Here is a 16792-nt window from a genome sequence, read left to right as displayed (position 1 = left end):
CGATTTTTGACTTAATCTTCTTCGAAAATCCAGCAATTTTACTCATACAGAAGTACCAGTCCGAGTGATTGTGTTAGGCCAACGTTACACACCTGACAGCAGATTTGAGGTGCCCAGCTTTTATCCTGATCTCCAATTTCACATCCAATGTAATACTTGTAAGCAAATCTCACCCTTTTGGTTAGGTTCTTGCGTTGATCACACGGGGTATCTTTGCCACGAATGTAGCAAAAATTGTCCAGTTTATTAACACAGCTGCTCCTACTCATCTTTAGCTCAAAACAGACTGACTATGGCCTAGCTGTACTATCCAATAAAATGGTTTCACACTAGAGACAAGCCCTTGGTCCATCTCGCCTTATATACCTATTTCTGATGTCAGCTCACTGACTTGCCCAAACATGCCCCGCTGCTGCTGGAACATGCATGCCACCAGGGGGCGTGATTCAGCTGAGGCGACAGCGGGCATAGTGGTAGCTGCAACTGTTATAATGTTCCCATGAAAAAATACATTACCCAATTACCGACCATATGAACAGCTATAGCAGGTCAATAACTTAAAATCTGTATGTGATGGGCAAATTCTCAGTTCAAAACTGGGAATCAGCACACTCCATAACATGTAAAAAGATGTGTTATTCCCAGTAGCAAAATCGTTGTTGTGCAGTGCTATAATCAAATTAGTCCACAAAGAGTTTAAAGCTGAGCATACATATGAGATTTGGATGTAAAAACTCTAAACCTACCAAAAACTATAAAAGTACAATAGCCTGCATGAATCACCTGGGAAGTGATTAAAGTGATCAGGAAGGGCTTGCTTAAAGTTCCCCCTTTGATTGTTGATTATGTGCAACAACATTTTTATAAATGTATAAATATATATTATATATATACTTACCAATATAAGCCCTGAGATGAGGGAGGATGTACCGGTCAGAGCAACATAAAATTTAGGGGTCAATGTATTCAAAAACATGCTCACTGAAAGAGAAAAAAAGACAGATACAAATTAATACTTGCACTTCTCCAATATAAATCAAATAAACATAACTGGAATTAAAATACTTATGTTGTTTCAGGTTTGTAATTTTTCCTTTTGAAAATTGAGTAAAAACTCTTAAAAAGGAATAACAAGAACAGGGCATTGCATACAAATATTTCAATATTCTATGATTAATCAATACAGCTTTTCTGCTAACTGCGCTTCACAATTCCAAGGGCAAAGAGGCGTTGGCATTGTGAGCTTTTAGTGCCTCGGTCAGGTTTTTTGGAAAACACCAGGAAAGATGCATGAAAGTCATAGTTTAGAACAAATTGATAACTTGTTGGACCCTCTGTTGTCAGATTAATATTATAAATCTTTACAAACTGTATTTATCTTTCTTATATGTCAATATTTTATGCAGTGGCGTACATTAAATAGGGGTTACAAAGTACAGACAGATACAAACTATGACACAGAAGGAGAGAACCCTGCCCAGTACAGCTAACAATTGAAGAAGTGATGCCAATCACTAGCGAAGTCAGAAAACGCCCATGGAAAAGAAATATATATACATAGAATACAATGTCTAAAGTCCAGAATTCTAAATGTTTGTTAGCTGATATCTATTGTATTTTGAATTAATGATTAATATCATCTTAGCTACTGTTATTAACACTTGAATATTAGTTATAGGTATTTAATTTCCTGCTCCAAAATCTGTGGGCAAAGACTGGTTTGTTAAGCAGATCTTTTAGTAACCTATCCTTACAGTAAATACACCTGGAAAGCACACTGAAGCTGCAGAACTGATTTAAGCAACAATACTGTTTGTTAAGGATTTAGGATAGCAAAAATGTTGGCTTTAACAAGGAAACATCTCAGATGGCTTTGATTGACAGAAAAAAAATTAAATGCCCCTAACACGGGTGGGCAAACTTTTTAGTCAGGGGCCACAATCTGAAATAAAATTTGACAGAGGGGCCGGGCCAATGGGAGAGTGGGCAGGGTTATTCCATCATGACGCCACTGAACGCGACATCATGATAACCCCGCCACTCTCCCACTGCAGATCTAAGCATGTGATGGGAGAGTGGGCGGACTGTGTCACTGCACACAACCCGCCCACTCTCCAATTGCAGGATTAGATTTAAGGGACCCCCCCAGCAGGTCTTTCTCCTGACCCTACTCGGGGTGGCATTTGCCAGAGCCGCGGACCACCCAAAGGGCCGAAGAAACATCCCTATTGGGCTGTAGTTTGCCAATGCCTGCCCTAACACCACTGACTTGAAGTATTGTTTATTTGTGTAGGGAAACAGAAATAATGTTTATTGACTGCTGAATGAAGAGATAAGGCCCTGTGCTAGTTTATATTTGCTCTGGTCAGAGCCAACACCGGTTTAATGTCACTTTCTCCACAAAGCCCTATATTACAGCCTTAGTGCCCTGCTATGGGTTGTTCTCCATTCCTGGAAGCATTAGAGAATGAGAGAAAGGTCCTAGCTTCCTGCAGCCAAACACGGCAGCAACCAGAGAACAAAAGTGAAGTTTAGGGGAGACTAAGGGAGAGTATGTAAAACCCAATAATAAAATACTGGTATTGGTTCCCCTTTTCAAGCACATCAACAGTTTTAAAGAGATAAGACAAAGTAAATGTGCACATACAGAAATGTAAAAATGTAAGTTTTTGCCTTTCCATATACTTTAATCAAACCCACTATTTTAGTCTGTATGAAAGGTAATGCTAATTGAAAAGCATAGAAACCAACAATTAAATCACATTACACAATATTCAGCAAGGTCCACATTTTCCATTTGCACATTGGTCCGGTGAGAACAGAATTCCCAGCAGTTTACATTCTTGTATTTCATCTTTGTACTTTTAAAGTTCAGCTGGATTCATGATTTTAAAAAAAATAAAACTGAATTTTAGCCTCACAGGTAAACTGTATCAACACATTAAAACACAGAACTTCATCTGAAACAGTTTTTTTGTCTAAATGTTCAGGGCAACAATAGTGTATCAAAACCACAAAAAGTGTGCTGTATGCATGGCCACTATTAGGAACTAGCCTAGGAAACTGGAATAAAAAGCTTTTGGAAGAAAAGTCAGTTTTATTTTTTAAAAGCAGAAATCCAGCTGAACTTTAAAAGTACAAAGATGAAATACAAGGATGTAAACTGCTGGTAATTCTGTTCAGCCACACCTATAATTTATGGACTCCTCAAAGTATATAAGTTATATTGTAAGTGCTTCCTGTGCCCCCTAACTCACTCCCCAAATACCTGTACTCCTCTCCTTCAATATCACCTTCTTCAGCTCCTAGTGCATTACAATCTGATCATTGTGCAATACAATACAACCTGGTTGGCTTACAGTGCATTCCCTCTAAGGTCGGGTGCCTTTTCCAGACTCAATTTCTGAGAGATGTTTACCTCAGCACCCTATAAATTGCTGCATGCAGTAGTCTACAAAAGTTCTAAATAGCCAATACTAGGAAAATGCTTCTGCAGCCCTATATCTCCAATGCTGGGAATTGTTGAAATAGGACAGGAAGACAAATGTAATATATATCTGCCTCTAATCAGGTTACAGAGAATGTTTTATTTTGCTCCTAATAAAAGGAAAGAGATGAAGCAGCTTTATGTAAGTCACAACCTGGCACTTACACTGGCTGAGGAATCATTTTCTGCCCCCTCATTTTGAGCCCTCAGGGGGCAAGCAGAATAACTGAACTTTCTACATATATATTCTTCTATTACTTGAAGAAAGAGGCTTGAAATTCAGAAGTACATGTGCACAAGCCTAAAAGTGCTTGAATAACATTTATTTTCCTTTTTTTAGAAAATACTACTACATGTTGTGTACAGGAACAGGATTCGATCACTGAAAACTACTGAACATCTAACAATAGGTGTTAGGCCGGGCTCTGTATTAGTTCATAGGAAGACTAAAGGCTTTAAATTCTAATCTGGTTAAAGCGGTATTAAAATGTAAACCAATTACTAAACAACACTTTCAAGGGTTTATTTAAAATGTATTTAGCAGCTTTTTGTTTTTAATCACACTATCCTTTTATTCTTAAAGATCATCATGTTTTAAAGCAAGCCATTTGGAAATGTATTCATATGACAAGCGGACACTCAGACAAACCACTAAATGCAAAGATTTATTGCACACAAGGTAACCGTTTTACCTGCCAATTGACACAGCTCTGTCTGACAGGGCAGGATAGCAGCACAGATCTTGTCCCTCCCTAGCTTGTGAATGACAGTACACTGATGAGCTCATCCCTCTTCTCACTTCTTATGTTTTAGCGCAGTAGTGCAGCAAAACTAAGTAGCTTTTTCATGTGCTTTCCCTTCTCCCAGTTTAAGGAATGCTGTATGATGGTTCACACAAAGCTAATGCCAAATTATTTAATTACCGCTAGTTTGGTTTTAAAAATATAGCGAGTATTCCTTGTATTAATTTTTTGCTGTATAAATTCCACATGCTGGATCTGTGTAGGGCCCTGAGCCTTCTGCACGAAAACCCGAGACTACGTATTTGCCACCACATCATAATAGGCTTCAAGCAATAAAAACAAACTGAGCAAAGTGTTCCATTATTACCAAGAGGAAAACAACATGGAAAAAAGTATCCATGGAGAAGGCCTAATAATAACTCAAAACACACACAGCACTACAGATATTCCACAAAACTAAAGGAAACCTTGTATTAGAGCTTATTCACACTGGCAGTGGGGTCTGCGATGTGGTTACTGCTTCATTACCCCAGGAGGTGCCGCTTCATAGGGTGGGGAGCTACATTTAAGGTTTCCCTGTGGCAGCCAACATAGGGAATAAATTGGGGCTGCAGCGAGTGACCGTCAGCTGTCAAATGTGCAGGAGTTGGTCCTTTTTGAACCAGTGATGCCTTGCGAGTACTCAAGTGGCTGCCAAGGTGCTAGTTGCGGGGAGTCGCACAAAAGTGAGCACCTAAGCGGCAGGTGTGAACCCGCACATTTATATTAAAACAGAGCACACAGTAGCAATTAGTGTACGTCTTTACACATACCATGTACCGTACATTGTATTTCTGAGACTCCCTACCTATCATCTTCGCCATTAGCAGTAATTTTGTTATTTATGTCCCATCAATAAGGCCACTAGGATTCTGGCACATTTTAGGCTTTTATGTTTCAGGGTACTGATGCATACAACACACCCGTGCAGGGTACAAACACATCCAACACAATTTTGCAACAAGCGTTGTACAGTTAAAACAATTTTTTTCTATTCCCTGTGGATTGCTGTCCATTGATCTAACATGAAGAAATATTGGGAAAGATATGTTGTGTTCAAAGCACAGCACTGAGCCCTATAAAGAGACATGAATTGTATAGTATAATTTGTTTGGGGTCAAAACAAGAGTTTGGGGGTAATATTGCTGGAGGTCAGTCAGGTTTTATTATGGAATTATAACCTTATACATGGCCAGATCTAGGACAAAAGTAAAAAAAAAAAAAGGGGGGGGGGCATTGTGAAGACACCAGAGGACCAACTTAAAGTGGAACTAAAGTCTGACTTTACAAATTAAAAGATCAGGCAGGTGTTTTATGCAGAAAGGGACAGCCACTGATCGTTCTGCAACAACACGTCTTATCTGCCTGTTCGCATCGGGAATATATGAAAAGGCTGAGCTGTGCTTGCATGGGAGTTGCATCATCCTGACAAGGCCAATCAAGATAACCAAAGGATCATCACTGAGCAGAATTAGAAAGAATGATGGCGGCGCCCAGTGAAAAAACACGGACAGGTGTTAGTTCCACTTAAATGACAAGTACAAACAGTACCATACGGTGCTACTACTCCACAAACCAAAACTGTGCAATAAGCAACAGACAAAACTCCTAACATTTGTGTTCATAGATGCAAAGCAAACATTGGCATTGTCAAGTCCCCCTACAAACTGCATAAGTGAAATGTAAAATGACATTGATACCTAGTATGTATAAAAAGATACTAGTGAAAAATGGTGGTCGTGCTTCAGGATAAAAATAGATTTTTTTTTATTAATAAATCCTGGACCATCTATTTGTCAGGGGACTTTGACAACTCATTACTCACTTATCATTTGAAGGATTACACTTGATTTAATTAGTCCGGAGGGGACCTGGCACCTCATTTGCACCACCTAGATGCAATTCCCCATCTCTCCTCCCTTGTGCTCTACTTTCTCTATGGTTTTCCTCATTCTTCCTTAGCATGCAACCTTTTCATGTAACAATAATTCCTAAGCAAATCTCTGGTCCATGTCTCATTAGGTCACCCTCTCCCATGCTGAGCGAGGACCCATATTTAGTCACATGACACACTAAACAAAAAAAAAAAAGAAAACTATAGTTTATTTGCCTTTACCAATCCACTATATATTATCTATCAGTGCTCAACCCAGAAATTATTTGGAGCCGGGTGGGAAGAAATTGTAGGTGGGTGGCAGACCCTGTATGTTTACTGAAAAGTGCTGGGTGGTGCGCCCAGGCAAAAGGGGCTAGGGAGAGCACTGTATTTGTTATATTATTAATATTACACAGTATTTACATAGTGCCGACATATTACGCAGAACTGTACAAAGTCTATAGTCATGTAACTAGCTGTCCTTTAATGGGGTTCACAAAAAATCTCCCTACCATAGTCATATGTCTTTAATACAGTCTAAGGTCTATTTTTGAGGGGAAGCCAATTAACCTAACTGCAATATAATTTTCTGCACAGATCACCACACAAGTGAAATAGGAGATTGGTTCAAGTTTCCTGAACCAGGGACTCTCCCTCAATCTTTTAAACCCTTTCCTCCAACAGATTTCTTGTCAAAATTACCCACAAATGTCTAGTGACAGAAAATGGATACAAAATAAGTAATTTTATTCTTGTAATATAGTAGATTGGTGCCAAGCCTTTTCATCATGCTACTTCAGGCACCGGACAAGTACCAATATGGTAACACACAGCTCTGCCGCAAATATATATTTAACGTTTATAAAGATTGATGTTCTAAAATGTTTGTTCCTCTGTTCACGATAACATTTGTTTCATATAATATGATTTGCGTGCCTTACATGCGTGTCAGTCAGTGCTTTATACTTGGGTTTTATTAGCCCTTGCTTGTGCTTTGCCTGCTGTTGCTGGATTTGCAGTCAGAGACCATTTTAGAACTGCTGAAGGACCAGAAATGAATGAAAGCAGGATTAAATGATGCATGTCATACATTGCTCCCGATTACACCTTGAACTTTCATCGTCTGTCCTCATTTGCGTGTAACAAGATCAAAAATGCAAATGAAATGAGAATATTTTCATTTTACATGAAGACACGATTGAATTAGGGAGGAAAAAAGCAAAACAGAACAGATGGCACTTTGGATTATTTATCCTTCTGATGCAATTTATTAGACCACTACACAATCATAAATAGATTTAAAGCCCCAAACCGCTTCAGGATTCCCTATTTTTTACAGACCCTGAACAAACTGGAACAAAATGGTTTTATATCTTACACCGAAAACATGTTTTGTTTTTTTTGCATATGAAGACAAAACATTTCTGTAGAGAAGAAAATATTTAATCACTACATCATGAGGGATACATATATCTTTCTATTAGGGAGGTAGAAAAAAAAAGCATTCATCATTTGTTGCATTATCAGAACTATAATGAAGAAGGGATCTGAATACAATGCAAAGTACATGAGAAGTGCAATTCAAAGGCAACAACTATAACATTAGGGGCATTGCATAAATTCACTGATCAATAATCCATTATTATTAATCAAGAAGAGATGAACAGTTTAAAAAAATCCACATATATTACAAACTTTTACTTTGTTATTATTATTATTAGGGATTAAAATTTGGATAAACCACTAAGTAAAACTGTTTTAGCTGCCAAATTATTTGCAGTTTTGTGCATTCCACTGTAATTTACACACTCGTGCAACTTCAATCAACAAGACCATTTAAAATATCTACAGATGCTAAACCAGTGGTTGCCAAATTACTATGTATAGAGCAGTTCAAATCCTGAAAGGCTCACATAATATTCATAATATATAATGCTAAAGAAAACTGTCAGAATGAGGACCTACTAGAGTAAATGATGAGTGACTAAAGGAGTGATAGGAGACAGAATCCATGCTGTAGGAGACTGCCAGGAGATATCACGTGGTACTGCTAAGGATCACTGCCATTACAGCTCCTTTACAAAATCAATGTTTCCACTACTACAGACAGCAGTGATAATGCCAATTCATTGTCTAATTAACAAGCTAGATGCAGCAAGGTGATGCCAAAAGAATCAGAAGCCCCAATCACTGTGGAAATTTAGAAAAATTAAGTACAGGACACCTAAACTGCTTGCTTTTGTTTTTTATCCTGTTCTATTGTCAATGTAACAGAGATGGAACACTGTCAGATTATTTGTTGCTTTATGTCTTTTCACGTTCTGTTCTAACAACACAACATTTCTTTGAAGAATTTTCTTATACTTAAGACAAATTTTCCTCTAAAATGGTTTAGATTTAGCCTAACTTCTTGATCAATTGATAAAGTTTAAACGTACACACCATAGATACTCAAGTATAAACCAAATTGCAAAATGCCATTAGAAAAATAATCTGAGATTAAGTTTTATATGATTGATGGATTGCTTCTGTGGACAGGTGTCTTTTATACAGGTACTGTAACAAGCTTGGATTATAGGAGCACTCCCTTGCAGAGGGTGCTCCTAGTCTCAGCTTGTTACCTGCATACAATGAAGACACCTGGGAGCCTGAAACCTGGCTGGTTGATAGGGAATCAAATACTTATTTCACTCATTACAATGCACATTAGGCTCTGACTTTTGAGCACTGAGTTTTTGAGGGCCCTTTTGTTGTTATTCTGTCTGTCACACCTACAATAAACCTACCATTACACTTATAGACTGGTCATTTCTTTGTCAGAGGGCAAATGTACAGAATCAGCAGGGGATCAAATACTTCTTTCCCTCACTGTATGTGATAGACCTGAGTGTACAGAAAGCAAGCCAATCTTTTGTAGAGGCAAGAAATGCAGATGCATGCAGTCAGTATACATGGAAAGATTGGTCTAAAATCAGACTTTTAGTTAGGTCTTTACAATATCACTGTGTTCAGCATTTTCTGCTATACAAAGTACATGAAAACTGCAGCCTATGTCGGAGAATGATATCTGTACATGTACACATAAATATCACATTATGCACAAACAGATGAAGTCAAACAAGACACAAAGCCCTTGTGCATCCAGATTGCAGTTTATGGTAATTATGGTTGTGTACCCACTGATACAGAGAAACGCCTGCTCATCTGACAAGGTATACATTACCATCATTCAGATTTCACAAAAAAAAAAATCCCCCAACGGTTTATTTTGAGGTAAATCAATGAAACTGTACACCGGTCTGGGAGAACCAGCAGGCAATTACTGATTACTACAATAGTGACTAGTCATCAGTGAACACAACTTCCCCCTCATGGGTATAACAAATGGTGGTAGAATACCCAAGTTCATGTTCCAGCAGAACAACGTCGGGTGGAAGAATAGGTGTGAAGTTTTATCTAGAAAACATTTGCTGGTTAGGTGTGTTGTCCTTGTTAACAGCAATCCCAACAAAAATGACAAAGAATTCTATCCTGATAAGAGCATATTTGTACTGAAAATGTTGCTATGGGTGCTTGATTAAAGATCATTACCATGGTTACCATGTTACATAAATTCCATTTTTTCTGATCTAGTTTACTACTTTTGCCTATGCATCTTTTCAAAATTGTATTTGCCGTGTAAGGATAAGAAGCTTTTAAATAGAGAGCACATACTATTTCATTCCATTTTGGTTCCTTTACATTGAGAGGTTGATTAAAGGACAACAAAAAGATGCAGAGTAAAGGCAAACCAATAACCGAGATGTGCTGCCAGCAATCAGATTTACACCAGGCCCTCTCTATGGGACTAATTCTGTACAATTCACAATAACTGCATTCTAGATAAAAGGGATTATTTTTTTGGTAATGTAAGCGTTCAATGTACAGCAGCTTTTTCAAAAACAACACGAAAATGTCCTGAAACATAAACGCCATTTTTGTGAGATAGCAGCAAGGCCTTGCTTTTATATGCCATACGCTTGTAATCACAAAATAAAAAAATACATTTACAGGGGCCTTGTGAGCCTTTAATTTCTGTAGTATTCCATTTCACTGCCAGCCTAGTCTCTGGCATCTACTGGCGCTATGCTAGAATGAGCAAAATGCCGCGACCCCCCTTTATTGGTAATCTGGTAGCCATGGAAACAAAGGCAGCCAGAGCACAGAGCAAAACACACAGCCAGTCTATGGCTCCATCACACAACTCTGTGACTCTAAAGATGAAGGGAACACCCTTTCTCCAGATAATGTGCAAAGCATGGCAAAACACCATGGAAATGTGCAAAATCTGCACAGATTCTGCTGCCTGAAGAAAATCAGAAAGCGCAATGGTGGCGGCATTGTGGAGATAGAACATCTTCTGCACCTCTCCTCCATGGCCGAGCCAAGTACAACTCGGGTTGAATAGTATAGAAATGGGTATATGTGCTGCACATGGGTGACTTTTGGCTGGTGCATTCATTGAAATAGTATTCTTAGTGATCTCCAGAAAACATGGTATTATTTCTATAATCATTTATAGAAATTCCAGTTTATGTTTCCAACCAATGAATTATTAAACATGGAACCCAAAAAATGCTGCAAGTTATAATGAAGAAAACATCATGCAGTCTGTAGATTAACTTCCCAAATAATACAAATATACGTTCACAAGACCTAGCCAAGGATTAATCACACAGAAATGTCTATTATTACATAAGATAGCATAACATTTATTATGTAAATAGACATTACTCTGTATTAGAACATAATTGTACAAAATATTGTTATAGCTATAAAATGTCGGTGAATATATATCAGTGAATCATCCCTAATGACAAGCATGTGGCAAGGTCACGGAGTGAATGAGAAGCCCACAATAGGCTGTGCACACCTGCATGGGTCCCTGCAGCCCTGTGCCAGGCTGGGAATCCTATTAATGGCACATTATTCCCAGAATAATTATGGATGCCACACAATATCTTTATTTAAAGGCACGGTCTATATCACTTCTTGGTAAAAAATGATCATGAACACGTGTCACACGCACTCTACAAGTTTCACAATGCATATGCTTTCGGTGGCTATGTGTAGAAAAGAAAGAAGTTTGGCCTATGATGTAGACGGCTTTACATAAACCTCATTCACAGCTTCTGCAATTTTTGCATTAGACAAGGGCTACAGATGGTGTAGTTATCCATCTATAAAAAATAGCATCTTTCTTCACGGTGCAGGTAAATGATTACCAATGGTCGCAAGGTATTGTAATGTCCAGGTGATGCTTGTGCTGGTGTCAAGATTGACTTTTAAATCCCAGCATCAACCTGACTGGCTTCCACAGGACAAATACTGAGCCTGGGTACAGATGGAATATAAAAACCACATGTAAAGCTGGAGCCATTCCTTGCAGGACCACCAACATGTCTGTGTCAGAAGATGCTGGGAGAACTAGTGCAGCTCTATCCCCAGCTCTGCATCAAGCAAAGGATGAAAGCCGCGTGACTGCCTACAAAAAGCTTGCAAACAGATGGAAGAAAAGCAATAAATCACAGACTGTACATCCTATTCAATTACCAGCAAATTGGCCAGAATCTGCCTGGCCACAGGAAAAACACCGGTAACAAATAAAATAATAGAAATACATTTACTTACATGACGATTCTGTACCAAACATGGCTGGCCTCAGATGAGGATTTAATAAATTAGAATGAAATGAAAGAAGAAATCTAGAAGGCTTTCACACAGCAGAGACCATGAAGGCAGACAATGCAGACCCAGCTATCCAGCTGCCAGATACCTTTCTATAAAGCTGCACAGCACTCTCACACAGAAACAAGCCCCTTGATGGAGACACAAAATCATGAGCTTCTCTTTCCAATCCAATAAGCATGCATAGGCCAATGTGTAGTATGATGCAGCCAGACAGGAATAGGTAGCAGAAAGCAGATACTGCAGTCCACAGCCCTGCTCTCTGCTAAGACAATAGCACAGCTTATGCACACACTGAATGACGTCAGGACACTGCAATGACCGACTGCTGTTCACCAAAGGCTGGGGGTGGATAAAGCAGAGTAATTCAAATAGGAATTCCTTTGTCACCAAAGCCACAAAGGGGAAAAAAAGAAGACATCCCCTTTCTTAAGCAATGAACCAACAGTAGTAGCCTTGCACTTGTGCATTCATATAGCAGATGTCATGTAGTAGGGAATACACCCTGTACATTATGACAGGAATATGTGAAGCTTCATTTATTTATAACATACTAAATATTATTGTGTTCCAAAATATTTGCATTGTACTTCCTGCACAGTGAATTTGAACATGCATTACACCAAACACAATTTAGAGAAGGCTGAGTTTACAAAGCTTTAACACAAGGATAGGGGACTTTATTATAGACCTTCAAATCTTACTGGGTTTAAAGAGGAGCTTTAGGAGAATACATAAAACCGACAGGTGTGAAGGCACTGCAAAGTCTTCTGTCTACCTGTGGAGATTTAGTATACATTGTGCAAGGGGGAATAAGGTCATCCTGACCCAGCCATGGAAGAAAAACATGAACCAGGTGAAGATAGCAGTGCCTATTCACAGGTGACAATATGCTCTACATACATTATGGCAAAAGCCTACGGAGGGCCGAAAACATTGCAGGAGGTTCAGGTCTGCTGTAACTGAAAATAAAGGTTACCATCGTCTTTACCATGATGTGCTACTGCTTTGTAAAAAAACAAATCAGACATTTCATGTGATTAAATCAGCAAGGTGGCAATGTGCTTGCAGCACTAGGTTACTTGCTTTGAATTTTGAAAACTACATTAACTGCATGCAGTTTGTCTGTTCTACCTGTATTTGTGTGGGGTTTACTGCAACATTCAAAAAAATGTTGGGGAATTAATTGACTTCCCTAACCATGGACAGAAGATTGTGAGCTTCTATGAGGGACCATTAGAACATGATGAAGGGCAATGTATAGTCTGGGACATGCCACTATCTGCAAAGAGTTTGTATGTTTGCGTGTCTGCGTGGGTTTCCTCCATGTACTCCTGATTTCCTCCCACATTCCAAAAATATGCAGTTAGGTTAAATGGCTTCCCCTTAAAAATGTCCTTGGACTGTAATAATGACATGACTACAGTGTAGCCCCTTTTAGCTGGGCACACCACCTGGTCACTTTTCAGTACCCCCCGGCTGTTTTTGGGTGGTTACTGAAGAGTTGGGTCACAATACAGAGGCTGCCACCTGCCTACAATTTCTTCCCACCCAGCTTAAAAAACATTCTGGGTTGAGCTTTGGACCATGGTAGGGACATTAGTAAAACGCTGCGTAAAAAGTCGGCACTATACAAAAAAAGTAAATGATAACATATTAATTTGTAAGAAAACTATATACCATCATAGAAGACAGTAAATTACTGAGACTTCCCACATACTAAAGACGTTGGAAAATAATGTAAAAGTTAAAGACAAAAATGACATTTCCCAGTAACCTTCTAGTACCAAACAGTAGCCACGCTAGCCACTCAAGCCTCAGTGCGGTCTCAAAATAATTTTTATAAAGTCAAGCAGGCTGTAGTTACCAAGCTTCCAAATGCAAATAAAACAAAAGTTACATTTGTCATTGATAGTGAATTGAAATTTTGAAAGACTTCAAACAAATTGTGTGTGTACATTATTCTTAATAATCAGCACATGATTGGATGTTGAAATGCAAATTCATTTCATGCTATAGCAATAAAACAGTAAATTAAGACAAAGACCACAAAAATCACATCATTACGGTATTTATCATTATTTTATTCTACTATATTAGGGAACAGATCTAGGTGCCCAGCTAGAATATATCCATGTTCTGAATGTATCAGTGAAATATAACCTTATAAACTAAATCTCCAATACTTCAGTACTTGCAATATTGCAATATAGTGAAATCCAAATAAAGAAAATAAACATTGTGCAATGAATGCACAAATACAGTAACAAAAAAGGTCTAATCACAACGATCCTGTGAACAAATTTGTGCTCCACAATCACACTAACGGAGTCTGCCACGCTCCATGTCTGACACCTCAGCACATACACACTTACTGGATCTTGACTTTTGTTTCTACAAATGGTCCAAATACAATGGCGATCTATAGACTCCTCAATCCAAATATGCACATACTTAACCAATTTTCAATATCACACCACAAACCTAGAATGGATCTGGCAGAGGATCAAAACAGTTTGCCAACAAATAGCAAATGATTTTAAAGAAATCCATTCCAGGTTTCCTGGATTGCCCAGGTCTCCTATGAAATTCTATCCTTGGAAAGCTTTATGAAAATCAGGCGCAATGACTGAACATGCAGAAACTTTCATATTTGTTTATGATGTACAAATCCATCATATAGTGTAGATTTGATTAGACTGCCAAAGGTTTGGTAAATTTTACTATATACTAAGATCTATGAGTTTTTCTGCATGTATTTTGTACCAAGCAATCGTTTCCTGGCAAATTATGACTCCAGATCAAACATGTAGAAAATGTCTATTTTTCAAAAAGGATATACATGGGGATCACACAATGAAATCAGGGATTATTTATTTTATAGATTCATGTGATGCATAAGAGGCCGATAAGGTGTGACAACTGAGTCACCAAACAACATGGTAATATTTCAAATACGGATACAATGCATATACTGTATGTTGTACAAATCATATCGTTCTCTCCCTGGAGCATGCAAGTCCCAATTTCAAGGCAAATATACCATCATTTGTAACTCATATAAAAAGCCACAATGAGTGTACTGGCAACTGCTTGACAAACTTCCAATGTGAATATGACGTAAGGAATTAAAAAATTGGTCTCACCAACCCTAAAGAAGGGGGAATATCAAAAATGGTCAAGGGGGGGGGGGGACTAATTAGGTGGGTCCTGCAGAGGAGAGAGGACATCCCGGGGCCCTAACACATTACATGCCCTCACATGCTTTACTGAAGAAAGTTTTCTGCTGTTTGAGATTCACATTCTATACAAAGAGACTTTGTTAAAGTGATTGATGCAATATTGTATAAATTTATAGGTCCCTGGTTTTGAAAAATGAAGACATCTTACATTCAAACTAAGAAAAACAAACTTAAAAAATGAAATCTGTAGGTTTTATTATCAGCCTAGATCTGTTCCTTCTTATCTAATTACTATTTTATACACACAAGAAATGTAATCTAGATATTGAAGCTTACATAATGGGTGCACTGGGTACTGGGTACTGGGTGTACAATTCTTCTGAAACTTGATGCATACGGCAATCAGACCAATAGGATTATTTGCCCAATCAGGGACTGTGTATTTGTAGGCCTTTAATCTGATGTCCCCAAGTGAACTGCCTCAGCAGAATGATAACTTGTCTGAGATGAATTTTACCAGTCATTTGCAAGTTCTTTAGCCAAAGCAGTGCTCAACCCAGAAATTTTTTTAAGCTGGGTGGGAAGAATGTGTAGGTGGGTGGCAGCCCCTGTATTGTGACCAAACTCTTTAGTAACCACCCAAAAACAGCCGGGCGGGTGCTGAAAAGTGCCGGGTGGTGCGCCCAGCTAAAAGGTCCTGGGGAGAACCCTGCAAAGTATATCCAACCCTTGCAATGCTTTACCTACCTTCCCCAAAAAACAAATGTGTAAGTTGCTCTAGACTGGCCAGCATCCAAGAATTGTCTGAGCAGAAAGGTACATGATTTTAAGTCATTTTAGAATAGGAAGAGAATTGAGTGGGCATTATTAGAGTGGAGACTTTAACTAGTAGTTCACTAGTAGTTCATAAAAGTGAATGCACACCAACACATGTTGGTGCATTTTATATAGTATTTCATACCTGAGCAGCAAAGCATCTTTTTTACAAAAATTATATGTTGTGGTAAATGGAGAAACTAGAAAATGCAGAATGCACTACAGCTCATTCTTTCTTAATAGGCTGCTTTCTGCAACCCACCACCCTAATGCAATGATCAAAAACATGGGGTCATCCTCTGACCATGTGCTGTTTAAAATGTCATCAATAGCAACTGATGGCTCATTGACAAGCCGAGAACGCACAGGTTTCCATTAAAATGGAAAGGGTAGAATATCTGCCCCCACTCCTAATATCACATCTTGGCAAAGTGTATAGGGCAAGGAGTACAGCAAGAATGAAAACATTAACAAAAGAAATAATGAATCCAGCTATGATAAACTGAGCTAAATGTAATTGCGTTAAATTAATAACATAACCCCTGCAGCAGGAGGTGGGGGAGGATAACCTCTTACAGAGTGTTCAGAACTCAGGTACTTGTGAGGGGACACAATCAAACAGAGCAATATGTCAACAAGTGATTCCTTGCTTGATCAAACTTATCTAGTGAATTTTTAGGAATGCAGATGAGTTTATCGTATACTATGATCCAATTCAGTTTTGAAGCCATACATTTGTAAAGTTCGATTTCCATGCTTTAGCAGAGGCTCCTAAAAGCATGTATTTGGCCATTTTCTGAACGGGTAGGTCGATTCTGCTAAACAGTGGCGGGTTATCTTATCGATATGGGTTTGTACTACCAAGGAAATAAGAGTTAAAACTTCTGTCAAAAAATGCTGTGCAATAGGGCAGGACCACAAA

The 16792-nt window shown here is 38.5% G+C and overlaps 1 protein-coding gene across 3 annotated transcripts in view; it reads right to left on the bottom strand.

Moving 5' to 3' along the window:
• ST7 (suppression of tumorigenicity 7) overlaps nucleotides 1–16792 on the bottom strand; it is a 55556-nt gene that overhangs the window by 26901 nt on the left and 11863 nt on the right. For 2 of the 3 annotated variants that reach the window (XM_072401553.1, XM_072401552.1), the window contains exon 2: nucleotides 899–981. In XM_072401553.1, the coding sequence (XP_072257654.1) occupies nucleotides 899–981 (83 nt within the window). Of the gene's footprint in view, nucleotides 1–898; nucleotides 982–11815; nucleotides 12180–16792 lie in introns of those variants that run through there. The other variant, XM_072401554.1, reaches the window with a different exon arrangement.

This window comes from Pyxicephalus adspersus, chromosome 2, assembly GCF_032062135.1.
Source record: "Pyxicephalus adspersus chromosome 2, UCB_Pads_2.0, whole genome shotgun sequence".
NCBI classification, from domain to species: Eukaryota; Metazoa; Chordata; class Amphibia; order Anura; family Pyxicephalidae; genus Pyxicephalus; species Pyxicephalus adspersus.
Note: the sequence above shows the minus strand (reverse complement) of the source record. Positions and strands in the feature narration are given on the sequence as shown.